A 26,713-nucleotide genomic window follows, 5' to 3' on the forward strand; every position below is an offset into this window, starting at 1 on the left:
TGCTGAACTTTCGAGATACGAGTTCTTCAGCCTTTAAGAACTTAGAATTTCGAATCCTTGAGTCTTTAAATTCCAAGTCCTTGAACCATACATCCTCGAGACCATTGAATCCTTCAACTTTCGAGGGTTCTCGACCTCTGAGTCTCGATTTTTGATTCTTCGAACGACTCCAGGTAAACATTCGACAAATCATGCCTGTTGTTTCTATAACTTCGTTTCCAATGAGGGAAAAAGCACAATAACTGCTACCCGGTCGGAATAATCGCTCACCGCATGGGTAGCGAGTTCCATCGGAATTACAGTGAGAATTTAATTCAACAGTGGGCTCAACTTTTGCTCTCTCTCTCTCTCTCTCTCTCTCTCTCTCTCTCTCTCTCTCTCTCTCTCTCTCTTGTAATTAACAAATCCCCAGGAACAGGGAAAACTGTTAACTGCACGGACACTTGGAACAGGCCGAACCCGATACCCTCGACCAGCCAGCTACCCCCCTGCCCTCCCTCCGTCAACTCGTTGCAATTACCAAAACTGTGCATTCGGCCGGTCGTATCGCCGGCTTATTACATTAAACAAGCCCCGTTGCAAGTAATTGTTCCGGTAATAACTGGCAGCCACGAAGCGCGCGGCATTAATAATTCCGGAAATAATGGGGCGGCCACTGTGTTGCGAAAACGTCATATTTTCGTGACAGGCTTTGTTCACTCGGGGGATGATTCCATTGCATCGTGGGAGGCACGTGGACCGCGCCGATGACATTCCATCCAGATGACTGGACGGGAATAAACAAGATATCCAAAAACCTCGGGAGGGGACGTGAATTCTGGTAACGTGATTGTAACCGAATACCATCGAACAAAGTCCAATGAAACACCAAAATATGCAGGGTGAACCACGAATCGTGATCAGTTGGGATTACTCTGTTATTAGCAGTACGATCGAAAATGTTTTTATCAGGTATAACATGGTTTCAAGAGAGCTTTAACACAAGGGTTAATCTTCGAAACCTTCGTTCCAGAATACGATGTGTCGGGTAGAATCATTGTTCTAATGTTAAAAATGTCGAGTGATCCAAACGTGAACGATTATCACATTCGGTCACAAAAGACTCTGGCATAGTGTTTCGCACGCCAGAGGAAGATTAGACTTTCCGACAAGTTCGCTCGAGGTTTTAATACATTCCACGGGCTGCCGAGAGTTGCGGCGCGTCCGCGGTCATTCGCGAGTTTCCCGTAAACAGCTCCCAACCGTGGTCGCATATCAGCCGGTAATTAAACTTAAACTTCTTGGAAAGTGATACTGTTCCGTGCACGTGTATCCACTGGTTATAACAGATACCCCGGTGTGTATTCCCGTCGAGGAACTCCGTAAAGTTCGCGGGGGCAGCCACTGATTTCAGTTCGCCGGTGTGTCGATAAGTAGCGTGGGAAATTTAAACGGACCACGAAACTTTCGGGGGGGGGATTCGTGTCCCTGTTCCGTTCGAATTTGCCGCACTGTTTGGCGTTGGCGACTCCTCGATTCCGACACGTTTCTTATACACAGGGTGTTTCGAATCTGTTTCTGTTACAACGGGATTTTTTCGACAGCTTCTATAATCCTTGGGATCTTGTTTATTGTAATTAATAATCGGTATGATATAATATACAAATTTTCTAATTAGTCCATCCAACAATTCAGTGGCAACAGGATGGAACAGTTAAATTGATCTCGGAACGTCTTGCGCAACAGTCGCAATGTAAAATCATAGAGAACAAAGGGCTCGCCGCGCCGATTTTCGTTCGGTAAGCTACTTTCCAGTTCCTCTCTTTCTCCACGATCCATAATTTCCCGCGACGAGGGGAAGAACAGCAGAGGAGAAAAGCAGGATCGAGGCACGGATGGAAGGGCCCAGGAACGAGTAGCTTTCAAGCGGAGCCGACGTTTTCCCGATCCCCATCGGACGTTGTATCGGTTTCGTTCCCTGAAACAATCGCTGAAAACTTCGGACGACAATGCGGGCCGTCCGTACCTTCGGCCGCGGAACAAACGAACAATCACCGTCGGCTTGTCCCCACCCTCCCACCTGAGCCGCCTTTTTGTTTCCGCGGGCCCTGGCGCGTCCCTTCGGCCGTCTCGTCGCTCTTTCTTCGTCCCCCTCCAACCCTGGACCTGGACTGCGTTGTTGCCTTTGAACGAAAAGAGGCAGCCGCGAATCAAATGGGCCGACGTGCATCGGGGATCGATGGAAATGCTGTGGATGGGCATTGAACAGCGAGGAACGTGATACGTTTCACTGGGTTCTTTCTTCTGTTTTTTTTTTTTTTTTTTTTTTTTTTTTTTTTTTTTAAGTCTTCGTTGAAATATCTGGTTGCGTTGGATTTGTTGTTCGCTATTTATCGATGGCTTCGTGTCTCGAGCTGGTAGTGCGTTAACCTCTTAACAGTTCATCGCGGGCCAGACTCTGGCAGGGTGGATTTATCGTACACGATGGAATTGTTAAGAAGATATGTGTAAGAGGTGTGTTTTTTACGGATAGGACAGTAAAGACTCGATGAGTGTTCGAAGGCTTCTTGGCAGTGATAAGATGTCTCCAGGTGTTACGTCGAATTTTTAATGAGGTTTAGCAGAGTGATAGAGCTTGGAATTGTGATGTCGGTGATACTTGTTTCAGTCGCATACGTTGTATTAAAATAATAATATATATATATTTATAAATGTTTCATGTTCAGTGCCGAGGAGCCTTCGAACACTCATCGAGGATTTCCTGTACTTTAATCGTATCGTAGTAAAAAAAATGTATAATATATATTAAATTATTATTATTATTACATATTATTAAAATATACTTCTTTTTTTACCGCAAATCGTAATTTTATTCGACTGTTAATAGGTTAATCCCTTGAATTACCTAGATACTTTGTTAGTGATAATTCTCTGGGCACAAAATCATCCCATGATCAGTGTAAAGCTACACTTATCCTAAAAGATTAATATCAAAATCAAGGAAGTAGTATTTTAGTTCGATTTAAAGAAAATGGATAATACTCGTGTTTACGTTCAAATTGTCAGGACAAGTTTCACTCGCCATTATAAGAGAATGGTTTAACGGATGAATGGAGTTCAAACAAGAGTACGACAATGTTTCTTTTAGATTGGTTAATTAATAGAATCTGGTGCAGAATTTATGTTATTACTGTTCACCAAAGTAGAGAAGACTCTCGATTCAACAATTCAGAACTAAAAAAATTAACGCACATGATTCAATGTTAAATTATCATTTTTGGATATTAAAAACTGTTCTTTTGCCGTTGAATATCGTAGCTAATTAGAAACAGGGCACACACGCAGTGATTCCGTCACTTCCCGCCCGAGAGACTTCGAACTTGTTGATCCTCGAACGTCCGAACACAAATATTAGCACAGTTCATTTCCTCTCCGCCGTTCCTATGTATTTTCTGTTATATTTACACTTCGAACTTTTTAACGCTTCTTCGTGGAGGAAAGTTAAACACCATAAACGGCCAACGGCGACACGAAAAACAAATTTAAACTCCCTCCATCGCGATCATGCGTCTTAATCCACGGACAAAAACAACTCCTCAGGTGGGCAATACTTTACATCGTTAAACGTAAACGATAATCGAAAGTTCACCGTGCAAAACCAGAATTTCCCGTATTTCCTCCATATTTTCCTCCAAGGATTCCTTTCACCAGTTACATTTTCGAAAATTCGCCTTTTTAATGGGCGAAATAACCAGCCTTTCGTCGAACGGGGAAACAAAAACTGGCGGCGCGCTACCTGTTAGGGAAGCCGGGCGAAACGAAAACGCGGGGCGGCGGCGAAAAATAAAAAAAAAATGATAGCTGGGAAAACGGGGCGAACGAATGAAAAGAAAAAAAAAAACGAGAGTGAATTCGCCGTCCATCGTATCGCGCGCGCACTCTCGCGTCCATCGAATCGTTTTCCTCTATTTTTTTTTATCCCCGTTCACAATTTTTTGTTTCTGGTCCCTCGACGAACGGGCATAACCAAAAGAAAAAACAAAAAAAAATCCGGAAAAAGAGGTGTGGGAGATGGACGCAAGCTCTGTAACCGAAAAACAACCGCGAATACACACCCGCGTCCGGTTCGACGCTCGCGCGCGTACCACGTTCAAATCATTATTTCCGGTTTGTATTTCCCCCCCCCCCTTCTACTGCAACCCCCGTCGTCCCCCTGCAGCCGACACCCCCGTGTGCACGAGTAAATCACGTGCTCGAAACACCGACTGGAAAACAGGGGCAAAAAGGGCGAGCGAGCGAGAGGAGTTTGCAATACGCTGAAGGGGGTGGGAAATGAGGGAAAAAACGTGGAAAAGCGGAAGGGGGTGCTACGCTCTCGAGCCGCGAGGAAAGGAAGCGGAAGGTTTGCGGGAAGAAAAAGAGAAACGAGATTGGGAGGTCAAGTGTGTGAAGCGTGGGAAGAAAAATGGATGAACAAGGGAGGGGGAAATCAGAGAAACAAAACGGGGAGGGGTTGGATGCGGTATTGCGGAGGGATGGAAATCGATATCGACCGGATGCTGGTGGTTTTGGCGAAGAGTGAACCGTCGATTGGTAGCTGTGCTAATTGTAATAGTGTACTACTGGCTCGTGTGTTATAATTAGGGAACGTGGTTTCGAACGTGTTTCATGTACACGTAAGTCAGTATGTTTCATTTTAACCCTGGATTAACTCTTCTGTGAATACGTAAGGTATTACTAATCATTTGTGTATGCGATCACTGAAAGAAGACACGGAATATTTTAGAGAAATGGTATTTTTATGGAGATTGGAACCTACGTTGTAAGTACTTGTGATAGCTAGACTTAGAAATAAGGGAAAATTAAGGTAGTTATTATTCAGCAGAACCTGCAATTGGGTTTGTACAAAAAACTGACTTGGAAAAACCGATTCTCGAATTTTTATGTAAAAAAAAATGAAACGTAATTGAAACAGTAAAGAAGTATTTTTACATTTTTAAGTTTGTTTGATATTTATGGAACTACGAGAATATAACAAAATAATATATACTCCACGTAAAACTGAATAAAGTATACTAAAATAATTGAACATTAACATACATTTAAATATTTGTGTATTTAGTTACCCATGCATTAATAAATCCTTATTCTAATTCATGTAATTTTTAGACAATTGATATTAAACCCTTATCGACTCCACTTCCATATATGGGTACTTATTTTCAATTAGAAATCACGTAACTGATTTTCTGACTATCAAATTAAAATTCCATGTGATAGGGGTTAATTTATGGATCGAGGCTATGGTTTCGCAAATTTCAAGGCTGTTGATACAAAACAAAATTAAAATATTTTTCTGAACAAAATTGGTCCCATGAATTGTCTGTTTTTATAAAGAAAACTAATACATTTACATTTTCTGGCAATAATTCACGTCTGTTGGAATAACTTTGACGAACAACTTTTCGTGTTACTCAGTCTTCTTAGTTCTATTCAACTGACCCGTTAATTTCAGTTAATATTGAGTTATCGCGCCGGTAATCTGAGTTCTTTAAACCTTTGAAGCGAGTGCACTGTTGCCCGGAATTTTCCATGCAAGAGAAGCATTTGTATTTAAGGATTTCCAAGAGTTTCTTCGGTTACGCGAAGACTCGTGGATCCGCGGGAATCTTCGATCGCCATAAATTCGAACGCGAAGATTGCCCGCGTCGCTCAACGACGAAGTTTTTACGGTCTTACATAAAGTCTGGAATATAGAGTAGAGTCTTAGAGGGCTCTGAACTCTCTTCTTTTCCCGCTGGCCTCTACGGTCGTCGAGTTGTTCCGTTCCGTTGTACGGTCGAGTTCGCGGAGTTGTTTGTGCACTCCGGCGATCGACCGTATGAATAGGCGATAACATTTTTTTTTTTTTCGGCCAAGTTTGATCGTAATTTTCGTCTAAAATCGTGCTCCGACGAGGATCTAAGTCCGTGACTTGAGAAAGCAGAGATAATATGATCAGGAATGTTTGTTATTGGTTTGCTGGAAGATGAACGACCGTTTATACATACGTTTGAGAGTACAGTAAAACCTGGATGAGTGTTCGAAGGTTCCTCGGTATTGAACATTAAATATTTTATTAACTAATGACCGTATGCGGCTGAAACAAATATTATTGGCTTGAGAATTCCAAACTCTGTCACGGTGATAAACCTCGTTAAAAAGTCAGCGGCGAACCTTTGGACACTTATCGAGAATTTACTGTACTACTATAATCCTTGATACATATTGCATTCTAAAACTATAGAACCGTCGGGAAAGCTTCTTATATGTTTCGAATGAATAACTATGAAAATAATAAAGAAACTTTTAGTTGTGCATAAATGTACAGGGTGTACCAGAGAAATAAGTATCCCAAATTAACTCCGAATGATGAAGTTTTAGCAAGAAATAATTTCATGACATAGGGTTCAAATTTAGAGGTCATTTTGAGGTCAATTCGATCTTTTTAATTGAGAATCCCCGTTTTTCCAATGAAAAGTACCTATTCAGTTTATTATCTCTCGTCTCCCTTAATTAATCACCGTAATTCGAGAAGCTAAGCACGCAACCCTGGGGGGGGGGGAGGAATATCTGGGTTAACGTGGACCCCAGGCATCGCTGTCCAATGATACCGATTTCGTCAGTTCAGTTTCGAAACGTACGTCATATTAATGCTCGCTCGATTGAACTTCAACGAAAGGATATATAGGAGGAACTTAATTCCAGAGCTTCGGATGAGAATATAGATGTTCGACGAGTCTAGGCGACGATAATACAAAAGACACGAATGTCACCAATAGGGGAACCGCTGTCAGATCGTGCAAAAAGATCGCTTTGAAACCGGGCGCGAGCTTCAAAATGGTAATTTCACGGTTTCACGAGCATTTTGCCCGCGGCCAATTTAATTCAGGACGGATGATCCTTTCCCCCCCCCTCCAACCCCTCACTCTTTCTATCTTTATACACCCTCTCCTCACACCCCTTATGTTTTCCTCCGGTTTTCTGCGTTCATCGTTCTTCGTGTCATCCAATTCCGCTTGTTCGAACTCGTTAACCTCGACTTTCCTAACTTTTTACCTTCCACCCCCCTCCCTTAACGTTTTTTTTCACCACGGTTTTCTCTGACCCTCTGCTAGTTTTTAAACCACCTACTGTAAACCTGCGGGAAATAATCGCCTGCCGTGTAATGTGTTCCCTTCGAGGTGGTATTCTTTAAAAGCTATTTCTTGTTCTTTCTCGTGAATATCGATTGTTCTGGTAGTACGTTTGCTTTTTTGAGGGAGAACGGAAAGGAATATTCTCGGTAGGTTTGTTGGCTGATGAAAGACGACTTCGACGTTTTATGATTTCTGATTTTGTTTAAACCAGTAATTCTGTGTATTATATAGGGATGTCTTGCTCGTAACGAATATTGAAATTATTGCTACTGTAAGAGAGTGTTGCAGATGTCCCAAATTTATCGATTCTTGGCGTATTTTGCGAAAACACATGGGTTTACACCCGTATAAGATTGTGTTGAATTTTTTGAATAAAATTGTAATAAACTGTACTACAAAATAATATACAAAGTTTGGTTGTACCTAAAATAATTTTTATTTTATTTCACTGTAAAAACATATCCTTCTTATTAGAAAACCCTATACAAATAACGATTTTCCCCTATTTTTTATTATTCTACTGCTCATTCAAGAAAGACGTACCAATACGTCATCCAACATCAAAGTGTCAAGATTTCACAACACTACCTATGGCATAGCTTCCCCTTCCACTGGCCCCCTCAAACGTCTCTTTTAAATTCTTTCCAACAGTTTCCCCAAACAACACTCTTCAATATTTACCCACTATAACTCCTCAACAAAGCTTCCTAAATTCTCGCTGTTGATCACAAATCCTCGCAGCGCGTTTTGTACTGATTCGAGATAACTCTCGGTCGAGGCGAGTTCTCGCCAGGCGTCATCCGACAGAAGGCTCTATTTAACTTTCGCCAAACAAAATCAGGACGTCGCCCATAAAACAGGGAAAACAGAAAGGGACACACACAATCGGGGTGGCGCGACTCGTGCGCGCGGAAAGAATTAAACGACGAAGAAGCGGCTCTTAACAAACTGCCCCCTCCCCGCGCCGTTTAAAATTTCACACGGAAGTTTCATCGGGGTACACGTCCCCTTCGTGCTCTTCTTCTGACACCCCCTAAAGAACTACTTGTTCCCCGTGAATCGTTAACGCGACAAAGAGATTAAAGCCCCCGCGCGCGCGTGGACGCTTAGCTCCCAGTCAATTTAAATCTAGTGTTTCTCCTGCCTCGCGATTTAATTTCCTCGAGGCCCAGCTTTTTCCATCCCCCGACGGTCTTGCTGGTGCCTTTCATCGTGGAGTCGAAGAAATTGCACGAAATAATGGATTCCTAACGATTCGATATTGCATCCAGGATAAATTCTGACAAGTATGAATCGGCTGGAAGTACTCGCGTTTTTCTTTTCACCTTTTATTATTATTATATTATGAAGTGTTTCAGTAATATTTAATCAAAAGACGTTAACTATTACGGTCTTAGGATCTATTTTTTCGGACGAAGCTTCGTTTTTTAGATAATTGAACTTGAAAATTTATTGGACACACGGGCAGTAGAATAGGTCTTGGCGAATGTGTCTGATCAATGCAGACCGTTTCTACTTAATAGCAGCACGGATACACGTGTTTTATATGAATTTTCAAACCGAATTTTCTGATGAAACGTAGGCAATAGTAAATAATAACAGGACAAATACACGTGGTTTACATTAATTTTCAAACCTAATTTTCTGATTAAACATAGGCTTAAGTAAAAAATGTTCGTATTTGCGACTTACCTTTGCATGCAGAATCACCATGCGACCTGTATAAATGTCATTGTTCTCTACGTAAAATATAGACAAATTACGATTTCTCGATTATATAATAGCGAAGCGTTGTTTAAACTTGCATCAGAGAATTTATTATATTAGTAATAACAAATAGTGTTAAATTCTATTAATACCTTTCATTTATTGTATTTTCAAAGTTAAGGGATACTATGAACGCATAACTAGCCTGTGTACAGAAAAATCAGGGATAGAACAGTTTTCCAAAGCCAGCAACACTCCTTTCAACCCTGTCCAAACCGACGACACGGAACCTCTTTCATTCATTTTTTCGCTCCCCAGTAGTGGAGCTAATTAGGCGTGACCGCAAATTAGCATTCTGTCTTTCCCTGAACCGTGTCGTATCGATCGAAACTTCGAGGGCCACGGTCACGCTGTTTAACCACGTTTGCTCTCACGGCTGATTTCACTTTTCTTTCCGTCATGTGCCAATATAACAAATCATAATGTGGCAACAGAAGTTCGTCTTCGTTACTATCTTTATCGATCAAACCAAAAGACACCCTAAAATCATCGGATATTATTAATAGACCGCAGATTTTATGCACTTATAGCGTATCTAATTATATTCTAATCTTCGAAATGTGTTTATTAACTTTTCATTACAATATTTACTTCGGGATTTCGGCCAGTTACAAATTTTTCAAAATTCTGTTTATTCATCATTTAACACTAGAACTACCGATGATAACCGCATACTTGTTTCGATCGGTCGATAAACCTGAGAAACTTTTGAAAATTTACAAATTCATAAATTAATTAATTTCTTCACTTTCAGATCGTAATACAAGTGGCAAATGATTCGAGATAATGTGTAGTTATAACCTTGTAATCATCGTTATAAAAGTGTACTGAAAAGTCATTTTGACTTGTTTGGTAGTTCTAGTGTTAATAAACTAATCCTTCTAACCTCACAAAGAAAACTCAAATCCGTCGGTCCAACTTCAAAAAAGTTCTGTTTCAAAGGATATGCAAAGACTTTTTAAACTGACTATAATATTGGATAGATGAATACGCCATCGTTTAAAATCCATACGAATTTTGTCCAATTACCTAATACTAAAAAAACATTTCTGATGTGTCATTTAACCGTAAAAAATGTATTCCATAGTGTAATTTTCAAGTCAACAAAATACTAGAAAATTGGGCGTGACCCACCAACGGGTCACAGTTCAACCGACACGCTAACGAAACCCATTGACCCATGGAAATCTCGTCCTTTCCCGTTTCGATTCTCGATTTTTCTCGTTTCGCTCGACAGATCTTCCCTTCGGGAACCACGCTTGTTTTTCGACCGGTTGTACGCGAATCTCTCTGTCCACAGACTGTTCCTAATCAAACGGTGGATCTCAATTCCGGCGTGCACAAAGTGTCGTTATTTTTCTCGTTTGTTTGTTGTTCTTTCCGTTGCTTCTGTCCCCTTTATTTCGCCGTTGTGTTCGGTTTTCATCGATGGAAAACACAGACAGGACGCTGTGAAACACACACCCCTGCTTGGTTCAGAAGAATGTCCGTTTTGCGGCGGGAGTTTCCATTCAATATTTCGACTCTGCGCGCTCGGCTCGTTCGCCAAACGGTTTTTATTGGCGAACGCACGGTTTACGCGTGATTTAATTTTTCGCGAATTACTGTTTTTTTTTTTTTTTTTTTTGGTCCACGGGGTTTCTGTGCGGAAAATGAATACGGGAAATGAGGGAACCGTCGCGCTTTATGGAAATGTACGGCGAAATCGCGCGTGGTATCGTCGGAGAGAGCGGAGCGATGAAAACTTTTTCGGTTCAAAGAACATCGCGTGTGGTTTCGAAAGGCAGAGGTCTGGGAACGGTATGGAAATAGAGGACATTTTAATTTCGGGGGATGAGCGAATTTTTTAATGGCTTCAAACAGGAACTTACCGTGCAGCGGTCGGTTTAATAATAATATGAAAACTGAAAGGTGATATACGTTTGGTAAGTAACCGTTTCATACTAACCACTGACAAATTTTAACTGAGGAATCTTTTAAATTTTACTGGAATGTGGCGCAAAGTCAGCAGTACCATATTTTCGGTGTTTTCCTACCACTAGATCCACACGAGAATTTCAAATATTGTTAATGGGCTCTGCAAACTTTGTAATTAAATAGAGCATAAGGTTTGAGTTTGTTTCTTTTCAATGGCACGAGAACGGATATCACGTTGCGAAAAGGACGTAATGATATCTGTTAATTTTAATCCGTTTTGCTCGTCGATTTGACAAATTTTCCTTCTGAGAAATGATGTTCCTCTGTTGTGTCGAGGTAAATTTAGCCGAGGCTCCGTGACTTTTATTTGAAAGAGTTTGCAAATTTAATTATTTATCCCTTTGATATATTAATTTTTTACAAGTGTGTCGATTTGACACCGAGAGGCAAATTAAGTTGGAAAAATGAGGAACGAATGAGGGTTAACAACAGTTAATAGATAGCAGACTTCTTATTTTAAGAGTTCTGTAATTATACCATATTCCACTAATTTATTATACATTTTATGTCACACTATATTACGCTAAATTGTACAATATATTATATATATATTACTATTTTATACAATTTAATTTAATATACATTCAATCCTAGCAGTTCTAGTATTAAGTTAATAAACAGATTAGCAGAATTACTAAATCCCACTAACACCTTTTTCTACTAACCCAACTTATTAAATCCACGTATAATCCAAAGAAAATTGTGGTTTGTTGGGGCAAGAATTGAAAAAAACTTACATACATATTATCTGTACGTTTCCCAGGTCGAATACAGACTGGAAAAATACCAGAAGCTCGTATTGTTCAAATGGAGGTAATGACCAGCAACCAGAAATGTTCCTCTGTTTATTCGATCGTTCTGACACACTATCCAACCTCTGATGCGATTTTCAGGTGTGTAACTAACAGATGCTTCGAACAAAAATCTTGCTACATTCACGATTAACCTGGCCACTGACCCCTCCACTGTGTTCGATGCCCAGTACGTTCGAGAATTAAACGAAAAAAAAAAAAACAACGTGTCTAACAAGTTCGTCGAGAAGTCCTGAACAATCGTCGTACATTTCATTCGAGTTCAACCGACAGCAAGGTCTCGGTGCCACGTCGAAGAGAGAGAGAAAAAAAAGGGTTAGTGGAAGTGGCTGGTGGACCGAAGGCGACCGAGACTCTGCTGCTCTTTTCCCCCCATTCTTCGCCCCCTTAACACGCTCCTTTCGTTTTTCTGTTTTTTTTTTTCCCACCGAGTCTCTTTTTACCCTCTCCTTTACACCTCAAGTCCCTGGCCGTGGTCTCCTCGAGCGGCCATTCTTCCGGGGTGACGCTTAATTAACGCCATCCTTTCACCGAGATTTCCGCGACTCTCCCCCGTCTTTCACCCCTTACCCGCTGTTCATTCTCTTCCCCATTCCCTGTATCGCTACTGGTCCCTTCAGCCTTTTCGCGGAGAGAGTTTAGAAGAAATCATTCGATAGGAAGAGGTCCTTACACGCGCGAAAATAAGCCGAGAATGTGGAATAAAATTTGTTCGCCTAGAGACAATCGAAATTGAAGGTTCATTCAAAGGCCGTTTTATATGTTCAAATAATTTAAGCAAACTGACTTGTGCGTTGCATGCTTTGTCTACCTCGCACGGTTTTTTAATTTAATGCACTGAAATTACATTGCGTGGCTAGTGGTTTTTAATTGAACAGTGTATTGTGTTTCGTAAAATGGAAAATATCGATGGAAATTAATGGAAATTTATAAAATCGACAATGTGAATGCACAAATCAGTTTGCGAAAATTATTCGAACGTGTAAACGACCTGTAGGGCTTCCCAAACTTTTTTTGACTCCACTTCCTCGTGAAAACGTATGTAACTTAAATAATCGAAACCACATTGTACTATTATTTTCTATTATCGGCCATTTGGTTCCTAATCAATATTTCGAAAAACCCCACGTTCAAGGACAAGATTGATTCTTCCATTACATATATCTTACTAAATTTTTAATTTCCAATAAACCGTTACGAAGTTACAGTGATCACGGCAGAGCACTTTTTGTGAAGAGACATCGGGAAGATCGCTCGCCATTTATTTCCTAATAAACATTTTTAAATAAAAAAAATTACCGTATAATCTAGAAACTGCAATCTTTCAAACGCAAACACATTTTTTGAAAGAAGTCGTATAGTTTTTGAGAAAAAAATTCCCAAAAAACGCCCTTTTTTCGGCCTCCTGACCGAGCATGACCCCTTAATCGCCACCGAAATCATAAGTTACGACGGTTTTTGATCGTTTGAGCTAAATAAGCGTATCAGCTGGTGAATTTTGTTTCTGGACCACTGTACACCTCTGGTCCGTTCCGGCCGCAGGACCAGATGGACACCTGGATAAGTGGTGCGAGTGTCGGTTGGAGCGACCGCGGTCACAGCCGCGGTGAATTACGCAGAAACGATTAGATTTACCGCTAAGCCGTGCACCGGAACCACCGTGGCCCCGGCGTATCCGTTCGAATCGTTCCCGAAACCGTATTTTCCTCTAGCAACGATGGGGTAGGGGGTGGAGGACGACGCTTTTGTCCCCTCGGAACGTCTCGTTCCCCCTACAGGGACGAGAGAGCGTTTCTCCCGGATGAAAAAGCTTAAAGAAGGACCATTGAAACCGAAGAAGAGCCGTTTCCGAAAGTTCGTAAAATGTTAAAGGGTCCTCCCCCCTCCCACGTTTCAACCCCCTACTCCATCCCCCAGAACGCGAGCGATCTTCCGCCTCGACTCCGTTCCGCCTTTGAACGGACAATAGAGAGAACCGTGATTCCGTTTTTTTTTCTCTCCCATCGCCTCCTTCATTTTTCCGCCCCCCCCCCTCCATCCCCTTTGTTTCTTCCTCCCTTTACTAACCCGCCGTGAAATATTTTCGGACTGGTATATTGGTCTTTGACGGCTGATTCCACTGAAAGGGAGGCGCGGGTGTCGTAAGGGGGTTGAAGATTGAAATGCAATAACATATCGATTGAAAGAGTTCGTTTCGAGAGAATTTTTGTGAGTTGGCGATATCACTTTACGGAGTCGTATTGTGTACTGTGGATATATGTACGGATTCGCAGGTTCGAGCAATGATTTGTGTATGTGAAAATTGAACTTTGAAAACTGTCTTATTACAGCGTGGCCTGTAAGTTTTGGTGTACACAGGGTGATCCAAAACATGTGGGCATAACTTCAGAGAAGGATTCAGTACGTTAAAATAAGAAAAAAAGTTCATACAAACATATACCCGATATAACCTGGTTTCCGAATTATAGCTGCTTTTTTATGATACCCGTTAGTTAATAATTTTCATAGAAATTGTTCGAAGTGTTTTTTTGTTTCTCACTCCTTCAAAAATAGCAGATGTTTGAATTCGCCGACAATTCTGTTGAATACAATAGTTGTTGTCCCTGTTTGCTTTACTCTCCCTTTTTGCTACTCCAAATTCTTGTATACATATATGAAACATTGCCAAAGGGTTCGTCGCTTAATAGTAAATAAACAAAATTCACCCAATCCTGAAGGGACTCTGAGCAAAGTCTCTTGATATCCAACTAAATCGAAGCTGAAGCTTCTCTCGACGATGGTTCCCCCTCGTTCAAACGATTGGTCCCGTAGTTTTTTCGCAAAAAAAAAAAAAAAAATGAAGTTACCGAGGAGAGTCTTTGAGGACCCATTTTCGAAAGTCTCCGAGAACTCGACCGAGGTTGATTCGTTCCTGCCCCCGGCTCCCGATCAACATTTATAATTTGTTTCTCCGAGTTCTCTTTTCGGCTTCGACCACTTGCAATTCCCCCCCCCCCCTTCCAATGCTCTCGACCGACCGCCTCGGAACTTTCGAGTGGCCGTGAAACGGGAACAAAAGGGGTTGGAAGGGGGAGGATCGAGTGGAATGGGGTTGGATGGGAAGTTGGCGATCTAGCACCGTGACGGAATAAATCGTCGGTGGATCAGGCAAGTGTGCGAGTTGGCTGGCTCCTTGGCTTCGATTCGTCCCATTCTTTCGGTAAACTTCCGAAGATTGACGCACGAACGTTCCTGGGACTCCACCGATCGGATCCTACAGAGGGAAACCGAGCTATTCCCCATTGGAAGAATCGATGCTAGAATTATTCCTCGTGACGCGTCACTTAAGATCTGTTGTGTTAGAGAAAATCTGTGAGTTATTTAGGCCCTCGTGCCTCGTATGGACGGGTCATCGGCGACCCTTTGGCGAGCATAGATCGTAAAAACGGCAGTTTTTCATTGGATCGCCATTAAAATGAAAGTTCCTCGATCGTAAATACATGTCTGCATGTACAGGAATGAGTAAACACGACGAGTAATCAAATTGTTCGAATATGCTGGAACCTCTGACGAAATGTTCACAGTTCGGAATCGTGGAAAAATCTTCAAACAGTTCGAACTCCAGATGAAATGGTCAAATAGTTTCGAACAATGTTCGAACTCCTGACGAAGAGTTGAAACAATTCGAACAATTTTAAATGTTCGTACAACGTTCGGTCGTTTCAGACGCTTCAAACAGTTCGAACAATATTCGATCGTTTCAAACAATTCGAACAATATTCGATCGCGTCAAACAGTTCGAACAGTGTTAGGTCGTTTAAAACATTTCAAACAGTTCAAACGGTGTTCGGTCGTTTAAGACGTTTCGGACATTTTAAATGTTCCAAACAGGTCGAACAATATTCGATCATTTTAAACAGTTCGATCAATGTTCAGTCGTTTCGTACGTTTCAAACAATTAGAACGTTTCGAAATGTCCAAACAGTTCGACCAATATTCGATGGTTTCAAACATTTCAAACAGTTCGAACACCAAAAACCATCGGCGACAAACTCAAACAGAACCGTTTGAAACGACCAAACACTGTGCAAGCTGTTCATCTCATATTTGAGAATGTCCAAACACGTTTGGACCGTTTGTTTTCGTACCCATCGCTAGGCGCGAAACTAAGATAAGGGCGGCTCGTCTCGAACCTTTCAAATACGAATCGCAATATAAATTTCAATGTCAAAGCAAAGTTTGTCGCGATGGAAATGGAACGAATACTGTCTCGTGGTCTCCTTCCCTACCATTTTGTATCGGTTGTTTGGTTCGTACCGCGTCGTCGGCCGCGATGTTTGAATATTCAGTTCAATTAAAGAACGGCCATTTGAGTTACGACTCGCAGAAGAAAGACCATATCGGCCGCGGAACTTCGGATACTAATGCAATCACGGAAGTTTTATCGGACTTCCGTGTCGGGTACAAAGCCCGTGAATGTGGATACCCTTCGAGAAAGGGAGAAAAAAATAAACCATCGAGGGAGAGAAAGATCTTCTTAGTCTGAGAGATGTTGCTGAATTCACGGCGAGTCGGGACGGATTGTATCCACTGTGCGTAAAATCGTTTACCGTCCTCCTCACCCAATCCGTGTACGTATTGCGTTTGCTTGTGTAATTCGTGTATTGTAGTCTGTACGATATTGTAGCCTGTTTCCTGCGCGATTCTGTGTTCAAAGCATAGTGCACCAGAAAGGGCTTCAGTGGCACGCAACGATGCGATAGTAAGAATTACATCGCGCTCCGCTGCGAGGTTCAACAAAACGGTTTGTCTGATATTTCAGAGAACGAAAATGGGGCATGTTGTACCGGGTCACGGTAAAAATTTCGAGTATTTATGGTAAAAAAAAAACAGTGGAAGATGGGATATGGCTTTTTTTAGGTGGAACATTTGGTTCGACCTTGAATGACCTTGATCGTTCAAAATATATATTTTGTTTGAAGGAAATTATGTTGACCTTGGAATGTCCTTAAATTCCCAAGAACTTACAAAATTTTAAGAGTGAATTAATTTTTATACAAATAAAACACATTATTATATTACGTTAATTTGGTATATAAATGTTTATGAAATTGTATTGAAAACTATTTTTACAAGAGCTATTCCGTGTAGATATTCTGACGTGGATACGCGTCGTTGGGGCACATCAAGGCAATCTTTCACTTCGCAATGTAACATCTATCACGGAGAATTTTTTAATCATAATTCCCGTCCATCCGCGACGTTTATCTTCGCGGTCGGGATAAGCGGTTGATCGCAAGCGAAATCGATCGATGAATCCATCTGGATCGGATACTTTATCCCGGAAACGGGACCCCGTTAAGCGCGGGAATACGGTGGTTCGAATCAATCCGGGAAAATCTTTTCTTTTTTTTCGTCCCTCCACCCAACGGGTGATTAATTGATAGCCATCTATCTTCATTTGATCCTCGTTAGCGTCGCTTTTCCGTGGCGGCACGGCGGGGGTTGAGTTTAGGCAGAGGGGATGGAAATAAGGATTGAAAAAAAGAACGCGACGGAATTTAAAAAAAAAAGGAACGATAGTCGATCGAGAGTACACCGTCCGATTTAATCGATGAAATGAATAATCCAGAGCGATGGTCTGGTTCTGTAAACAATTTCTTGGAAATTTAATTATTTTTTTTTCTCCGTTCTTATTGCAGAATTCCATCGCGAGGATGAGGACCAGAAGGACGTTGACGGTTGTCGTCGGGATTTTATTAACGGTGACTGCGTTCACCGGCTGTCTGGCGGAGCTCTACACCGCGCTGGCGGACATGGAGGAACTGCTGGAGACCGAGTCGGTCCTCATAGACACGTTGAATGGGTACATTAAAGCGCAGGAGGAGCGTCTGGCCACCCTGAGAAAGTGAGTTTTACGATTGCTGTCTTATTTACGCGGAAAAGCTATTCAACTCGTGGATTCACGATGTTTTGAGATTATGAAGAGTGTCGCGACGATTATGCTTCTCGGGCCTGGTAGCTGAAAATTCGGGAAAACCAAAAGCTTTTGGGATTGGATGAAGTGGTTTTCACGTGGACTTTATGTGTTCTCCAACTCTTGGACCCGCTAGCTCCCATATTTTTAGCCTGAGACTCTACACGCGTTAGGCTTCTGGACTCTAGAATTGGAGTCTTTAAGTCCTGGTGTGTTGAACACTAGGGGTTTTAAGAACTAAAGGTTTGGAGGTTGAGAAATTTTGAAGCCAAAGGTTCGGAGACCTAGAGGTTTGGAGGTCTGAAGATTTGGGGACCTAGAGCTTTGGAGGTCTGGAGATTTGGAGACCTAGAAGTTTGGAGGTCTGGAGATTTGAAGACCTAGAGGTTTGGAGATCTAGAGATTTGGAGGTCTGGAGATTTGAAAGTCTGGAGATTTGGCGACAGAGGTTTTGAGGTCTGGAGATTTGGAGACCTAGAAATTTGGAGGTCTGGAGATTTGAAAGTCTGGAGATTTGGAGACCTAGAAGTTTGGAGGTTTGGAGATTTGGAGACCTAGAAGTTTGGAGGTCTGGAGATTTGAAGACCTAGAGGATTGGAGACCTAGAGATTTGAAGGTCTGGAGATTTATTCAGGCTAGTTTCATTTACCATTAGCCAACTGTTTGTCCTCAAGAATTAACGAAATACGATTTTTGGTATGTGTGTAAAAAATCTAGTAACTTTGAATATCTGAAAAGTACCAGTTGACACTCGCGCAGCGTCCCAGTGCCCTTACGATCATTCACCAACAGTAGATACGCCCGTGAAATCACGCGACGTCTTCGCATCGCTAAAAAGAAACACGCTCAAGGTGTTTCAAACTCAACGTCGACGTTATTTCGCGTGATTTCACATCACGAGAGAGAACATTTTCCCAGTTCCGTCGAATCGATCCGTCTGCAAGATCTTCCGGTCAAAGGGGCCAACACAGAATCCATCCCCGTGGAGGGATTGCACGTGAGTGTCTCGGGAGAAAACCCGAGATGCACTAAATGGATCTCAGGCGAATTCTCTAGCTAAATCAAAACGAGAGACCATCCCGTAGCTCCATGTGTCCCCCGATGAAAAGGACTCGGATACCAACAGCATCCCGACGAACTCTGGGAAAATGATCAGCCGCGCTCTTTCTCTCGCTAGCTAGCTAGCGCGATAGTCTCTTTTCAAAACGATGAAAATCGAGTAGCAAAAGAGTCAAGCAACGTTCCCCGCGCGTTTCCACTTTATCCTCGTTCGCGGGGATTAAAACCGTCGAATCCGGGCCAGGCCCTGGCTGTTCCATTAACTTTTTCGAGCGTAGCCAACCAGGGCGAAGCGAGACGGGAGTGATGCAAGCAGAAATCCCGTAAAACCGTAAATACAAAAATCTATTCCAACGGGTACCACATCGTCGTCGTTGACCGAATTAATTTTCTTTTTCGACCCGTCGCCTCCCCCCCCCCCCCCCCCCCCCCCCCCCACACACACACACACTAACTAACGAGGGACACACAAATATATTCGCTGCCTGTGTCTATCTCTGTGTCCGTCGGTCTTGCTCGTTAATTATTTCCCTGGGGCTCATTCAAACGCAAACACAGGGTCGCGCCGGAACGGAGCCAAGAGGGGATATCACCGTGTCAAAGACAAGCACTCAAAGGACTGCGGGATCTCTCATATCCGCGACAGCGGAGAACGAGAAACCACCGTCGGGACACGGTAGAGATGGCTCTCTGTCACTCTCTCTACTCCAGGCTACGAGAGATGCGCGAGCCGACGACTCGGCGAAATTTATTGGAAACGTAAGAGATCGAAGAAAATACACACGGTCGAAACCCCAGGCAACTGCACGGTTGTTTGAGCAAACGTGAGAAAATATTTTCACGGACACACCACGGTCTTCGAATCTCTCGCGCGCCAGGTGAATACTAGAGACGGCGTGAACTGCTACTTATGAATCACGAGATTTAATCACGGTGATTTTTCGTGATCGTTTCTGATTGGTGTGGAAACCTAACAGTTCTTTACACGCGACACATTAACCTGTATATTTTATATTGACGAAATCGAAACAAAAATTCGAGTTGTATCGTGTAAAGTGAAGGAATAATTAGAAACAGTGAAGGATAATGAATAAATTATAGTCTACATGCTACCTAGCAAATCATTCTTTTAGAATTTCTTGCTTTTTCTACTGATTTTTAAAAACAAAAATATAGTAATGTAATTCATCGTAAAATTATAATGAAAACGTTTTTCTTTGACACGTCATTTAGTAAACTAATGCATCTAACTTCCCAAAATAACTCCAGTTGTTTGGATCAATTTTAAAAAAGTTGTTCCGTTTTAAAGGGTGTACGAATACTTTTCACTCCGATTATAGGTCGAGTAGTAAAAATTTCGAAACTTAAAAACTTTTCAACAATTTTAACCTCTTGGGTGACGTCATCGTTCACTAACAGTGTTCGCAACAATTTCGTGGAAGTATGAATTTTTACGGAATAGTTTCTCTATTTCTTGACTGACATTAAAATCACGCGAAAGATGCAGAGAAGAGCAATAATACATGGAATCAATGTTTCCATGGCTAATAATAACTTGATTCGTGATTTTTTAAGTATGAAAAAAATCCCTTTTTGATCATTTGACCGGTTAAATTTTGTTTCTGTACCACTCTGTCGAAACTGTTTTTAGTCCGTAGATATTTTGTAAATTTGTTCTAAAAAGTGGTTAGTTCTAGGGTTCCCCTGACTGGGTCATCGAGGACCCGTCGATGAGCCCAATCACCAAACTATTCCCGAAAAGACGAAGTGAATTATCATTTGTGAGCTCTTGCGATGGGTCACAACCGACCGAACCCTCGTTTTCGAAATTTAATCGAAAGGGACATTTTCGTGACGTTCTCCTTTCTAGTGTAATTTAGACGTTTGTACACCGTGATTATATTTTCCACACGATGAATACAGCACGTTACGATGACTAATTTAGCAGAAAGACATAATCCGAGGGATCGTGGACACTCATAGTAACGTTACGACGAGACATTAGTGCCGAGCACCTGTTCGTAAATTTTCGGCGAATTCGAGGGCCGTGCAATTATAGAGCGAAAGCTCGACGTCGAAACGGGATTCCGGGTGTAACGCCGGATTATCGGTTATTCCGGACTATTGGGATGATACCCTTAGAAATAGCCCAATATAATTTTACGCCTTCGAATCGCTTACTGCGAACGCTATCGATGTTCGATATAGCCGACCGATTTTCTTGTTTCCCTCGTCGGTTCGCTAGCTTCGTCTGTTGCCGGGGCACTCGAGTTCTAGAGGCAATTTCTATGTATTCAGAGACTTTAAAAATTGTCAATCTGTCGGGAATTAGGACGTTTTCTCGATCGTCAGTTTTCTCGGTTTCTTGTGTATTCGATTACTGATTTTCATAGATTGCTCGAACTTTTAACCCTTTACACTCTGGAATTTCCAAAATTCCCATATATTTCGTCCCTTCTGAAGGGACAGTTGAGTTCAAAGGTAAATTGTTTTTTAACATTTTCATAGCGGACAGAAGTGTTAATAATTTTCATAGAAAAAACTTCTATAGTATATAAGTTACATTGTGCGTCGGTTAGAAAATGTTCATTTACTTAATATTGTTCATTCCTTGGTGAAATATGTATTTCTTCTTTCCAATTTAATTAATTACACTTTTCCAATTTTCCATATTAAAACACCGTACATTGTAAAAAGGTACTAGAAAATCTAATTTTCATGTGCCATATATTTAGTAACATTATTATTTAGAATTTGACTTTAACAGTTACGAATTCTTTTAAGTATTCATTCATTGTTTGCGTTTACAATGATTGTTTGCAATGATTGTTTAATCCATGTATATCAAATGCTTAATAATGATATGCATTTTCATTTATATTTTTTGAAAAAGTTTATTCGTATTCATATTTGTGTTTAACTAAATAAAACAAACGTGTTACAATTTACCCCGGGCTAGGGCACATTGTAACAAAAGTTCAGATTTGTTTAAGATGACCATAGATGTCTAAGCATCAAACATTTTGTCACATATTTACACTGAATGACTTGGCCAAAAATGCGAGCAGTAAGTCACGCAAATTATTTCCTGATTAAGGAGAACACTTTTGAGAAAAAATTGTGAAAACTTTTTTTTTGTTACGATCTGCCCCTGTCTCCCCTACGTATCGTCAAATTTATTTACGGTTATGGTCCAGCTACGAGAGCACGATTCGATTAAACGTTTGCCATTGTGCACTCTCCGCGATACCCCGCACCACGATTCCGTATTCGAGGGCGTATCCTGCAGTCGAATTTCGTCGAGGGTGTCCGGGGGACAAAAAAAGAACGTAGGAGCAAAAATGCAGAAAAGATTTTCCCAAGGTATATTCCGTTTTCTTACAGCCTACAGTACCTTTCCCTGCCTCTCTTCGTCCTTCCTTCTGACTCCTTCGTTCTCTGCCCTTCTCTTTTTCCACTATCATCCCCGGAGTGTGATTTGGCACGTTGCCCGACCCGATACCCGATGCCCTGGCCGGTTCGAGAGGGCAACGAGGAAATAGGGAGGAACCTGGGTCCTGGCGAAAAACGTTAAGAACGTGGCTGGACCGCAGGCGTTCCCTATTTCGAGAGTTTCTCTCGAGGACATCCGACTCGACGACGATTACGTCTCAGTAGCTGCGATATTTCCGTGGGCTACGGACTCTGTAGCTTCTATTTTTAATCCGCTAACGGTGTTATTACTTATTAACGTCAACGTATTTCGAGGGGAGTCGAGGAATTCGAGCTGGCGATATTTTTGCCTTCGAAAGATTTTCGATATAGACTTAAGGGGGGGTATTCCCATTCAGAGAGGTCGAAAAATCAATGTTCTTTAACCCTTTGCCCTATAACATCAATTCAGACTCGTGTTGATGATTTGAAAATTGATTCAACAAAGAAGAATATGTTTAACTTTTACAGTAAAAGTACAGTTACCATAAATACAGAATTACTTTCAGTGTAATCCGGGAGACGGCAGACGTCAAGAAAATCATAGGGCAACGGGTTAATTGCATTTGTTTAAAATATAATACCTTGAAAATGTGTTCCCAAAGTGATATGCTTCAATTCTTCGAAATAACGAAGTTATAACGCTTTTAAGAGAACGGTGTACCACTCCACGAGTAAACGCGTTTCTCTTGAAACCACGTTTTCCAAATTAGCTGCCACGATATCTCGATAATGAATTAACCAATCTGCTTCAAATTTGACATACATATAAAATAGACATCTCTTTATCTTGTGAACTATTATTACGTCAATATGTGCAATATTTCTTGTTTATCGTCCGAAGAGGTTGCAAATTTAATGAATTTTTGCTTTATATAGCTTCCATTTTGTTAACAAATTTTTTTTCTGTTTCATAGTAGTTCCGAAGATAGCCACTTTTATCTAGTTTGAGATTATATTTGTTTCTTTTCCGATGAATACAACGACGTGAATCGTGACAGCCATTTAGACCGATGCACTGCAGAAAAGATATAATAACTTTGTTAATATACGAGATAATTGCACAAAAAATTTACTGTTCTTTCTTGAAATTCAAATAAACATGTTCGATAAATTACAAGTTCGTGGTCCATTAATTTTAAGTTTTAAAAATCGCTTTAAAATGACGCCTCCGACTGGGAATACTCCTTAAGGCACCCACAGACAATACGACAATTTGCATAGGGAGATTGCCAGATTCTTTCAGAAATTTTTACCTTTTTTCAGATAATTAAAGACTTCATTTTATTATAAATCCAATGGTGTATAGCAATGTATAATTACTGTAATTACCGTCTATGATTTAGAATATTTTTAATATTTTTGTGAAGCGATTAATTACCATTTAACCACCCCTGTAGTTTCGTTCGCGGATAATTCAATCCCAATTTGCGTGCAGTCAAAATGAAACACACGTCATTCGGTATTTGTACACACTGAGAATACCACATGCCCGGGGTTTATTAACTTAACGTTCAATTTATTTCGTAAACCATGCATAAACCATTGAAAGCGTTCGTTTAAGTACGAATCTCTCTGTGCTTTAATTCATCTATGAATTCTGACTAATTATTTCCGTGAAATTTGAAAATCCATTATTCGACACTCGTATAGATAGAAAAAAATCGTGTACATCGCGCAACAAACTTATTCGTCAAACGTAATCTGAAAATCGAAGAACAGATTATCGATTAATATCTGCAAGTCAAAGGAACAAACACATGATAGGCTCGAAAAAGATCCAAATTACATTTACACAATTTAATCAATACACTGTCAAACATAATTCGAGGTCCGCTACTTTTAGTTAACCGAGTGAAGAAAAGGCGAACAACCGCTATAGGTTTAAAAGTTATTAATAAATTTACATTTTTGTCTAATTTGTTTGTTTTTTTTTAAACACTTGACAAATTATACCTCGTAATAATATATGATCAATTCTCGTAAGCAGTGTATATACTTATCTCTAACTTCAAATTGAAAAATTACAAATATCCAGCCAAGGACAAACCATACATTTTTTGACACTCTGTACATTCCACGCTGTCGCGATTTATTACACGAGCCGGCAGCGAAGACGCATCACAAAGTACGTCGCCGTGCACGGAAAAGGATTTTCCAATTCTGTTAATGCGAATTACTCCGGCGTCATTTTTCAAGCAGCGTGTGTGTAATAATTTTTAAATGGGTCAAACTCGTATATACGCCAATCTCGCTGAGAGTCCCTCCGTGTGCACGCCGTCTAGGGAACTGCTGCGTCGAATAAATAAACAAATTCGTCGCGAGAACCTTCCGTTCCTTCGACGACCGTTCGGAATTTTTATTCGAGAACCGCCCCGTGTCTCGTATTTACCGATGTCGAGACGAAAATACGCGGAGTATGATTTCAAAGAGGTGCTCTCTCTCCCTCTTTCGGGCCGAAATTACTGAATCGTTTCGACGATTTCACCGTAAACGATAACAAACGAAATAAAAATCCCTGTGGTTAGCCCCCTTAACCACGGATACACATTCATGAAATTGGCCGAGGAAACGGAAAAACAAAATATAGATCAGTAAAGAATTGTCGAGCCAAATGTTTGTGTAACAGAATAAAACATAAAAATACAGTAAGGAGCAAAAAGTTATTATTTTTCTCATTTTGTAAAAATTTTATCGTTTCGTAACATCAACTCAAAACCTTGATATACTGGGTTTTATACACAGCTTTTAATACTCGATTAGAATATATATGTATACGTTAAACACATATCAAAATTTTAAGTTCACGTTAAGAAATAACAAAAATAAAACAAATTGTAAAGTTGGTAACTTTTTCTGTCCCCCTTCGTCCTCACTTTACGAATACTTTTGTTCCTCGTTGTACTCATCTCTGTTCGAGGAACAATGAACCAATAAGTATTTCCCGTTTTCCTCGTCATTCAAAATTTGTCGGATCGATGAACATTATATTCGTCTCTGGAGTACCTCAGTTATTTCGAGAATTCCTGTATAATTCGTATTATTTTCACATTGTTCTTATTACTTAAATGACAGTGTACATCTTAATACCAATAAAGCATGGGAAACTAAACCTAAAAACGATCAAACGTTCGAGGAACTCGAGCAAAGAGGAAGCGCGGCCACGATTAGGAGAAGCGTGTGCCGGTGTTACAAGGCTGCTTCCGGGCCCACGTAGAACAGATTCCTCCGAAACTTGCCTGGTGCACGACGGATTCCCGTTTAATATCCAGGAAATTCGTTCGAGTTCCGATCGGAATTTCGTGTCCGAAAGTTTCACGCGTGACTTCGCGAAACGACCGGAAGCGTCCAACTGGCGTTAATACCGGCCACGGATCCTCCGGTAACTTATCGTCTGATCGTCGAACGCCCGCGATACTTTCGCGTAGTTCGAACAATATCCGTCGAGAAAAAGATCGGCCGCGACAGGTAGTGGTGAGTAATCAAACAGTTCGAACCGTGTTGCAAACATGTCATAAAAAATTTGAACAGTCCAAGACGAGTTTGATCTTGAGAAGGAGTTTGAACACTGTCCAAACCGAGTATGATTTTAAAGAAAAGTTTGAACACAGTCCAAGCTGAGTTTGATCGCGATGAGGAGTTTGAACACGGTCCAAACCGAGTTTGAACTTGAAAAAAAGTTTGAACACAGTCCAAGCTGAGTTTGATCGCGACGAGGAGTTTGAACACAGTCCAAACCGAGTTTGAACTTGAAGAAAAGTTTGACACAGTCCAAGCTGAGTTTGATCGCGACGAGGAGTTTGAACACGGTCCAACCCGAGTTTGATTTTCACGAGGAGTTTGAACACAGTGCAAGCCGAGTTTGAACTTGAAGAAAAATTATATTTGAAACCTTTGAAGGTCTCGCTCGGATCAAACTCGGCTTATACTGTGTTCAAACTCCCAATGTTCATGAAAAACGAAACATGTTTGAACCTTTTTTTGGCAGAGTCACTATTGTGATTCTGTGCTCGAGCGTTAATCGATCTGGTCGTGATCGGAATTCGCCGTGATAGATCCTATCGTAGAAGGATTTCGAATCGTGAGGAAATTTGAGGAAAATTCCACGAACGAGCTGAATCGAGAGCACTCGAGGAATTCGTCGGAGGAATTTTGCGTGGAGCATCGAGTGGATTGTGAATTTTCAATGAAGATTTGTCGGCTGATTATAATAAGACTCGTGAAAGGATGTACAGATTTTCACGTTCTTGCGAATCGACGATTTCTTTTGCATCGAAAAGTTCATTTAATTTTTAAGCAACATCCTAGCTCCAAGGATGGAAAAATATCTTTCTTTCATCCGTTACTCGGTTTCCCTGGTATAATTCTGATTCGTTGTTCCGTTCGTGGGGTTAACGCGGAATGAGTCGTTGCGGAGGAAACCAATTCCGCGAATCTCTGTTTCAACGATATCCTTATCAAAGGCGGAATCGAGTTTCAGAACGGCAGGCTTCGCTCGGCCGAAAAGGAACAAT

General features: G+C 41.1%; 1 protein-coding gene across 1 annotated transcript in view; it reads left to right on the top strand.

The window, feature by feature from the left end:
- Window positions 1-17,409: 17,409 nt before the first annotated feature.
- Window positions 17,410-26,713, top strand: part of LOC107188896 (prolyl 4-hydroxylase subunit alpha-2) — a 53,578-nt gene continuing 44,274 nt past the window's right edge. Inside the window, exon 1 of the mRNA XM_015577284.1 lies at window positions 17,410-17,600. Coding sequence (XP_015432770.1) covers window positions 17,410-17,600 — 191 coding nt within the window. The remainder of the gene's footprint in view (window positions 17,601-26,713) is intronic.

The sequence above is a fragment of the Dufourea novaeangliae genome, unplaced genomic scaffold, assembly GCF_001272555.1.
Source record: "Dufourea novaeangliae isolate 0120121106 unplaced genomic scaffold, ASM127255v1 scaffold141, whole genome shotgun sequence".
NCBI classification, from domain to species: Eukaryota; Metazoa; Arthropoda; class Insecta; order Hymenoptera; family Halictidae; genus Dufourea; species Dufourea novaeangliae.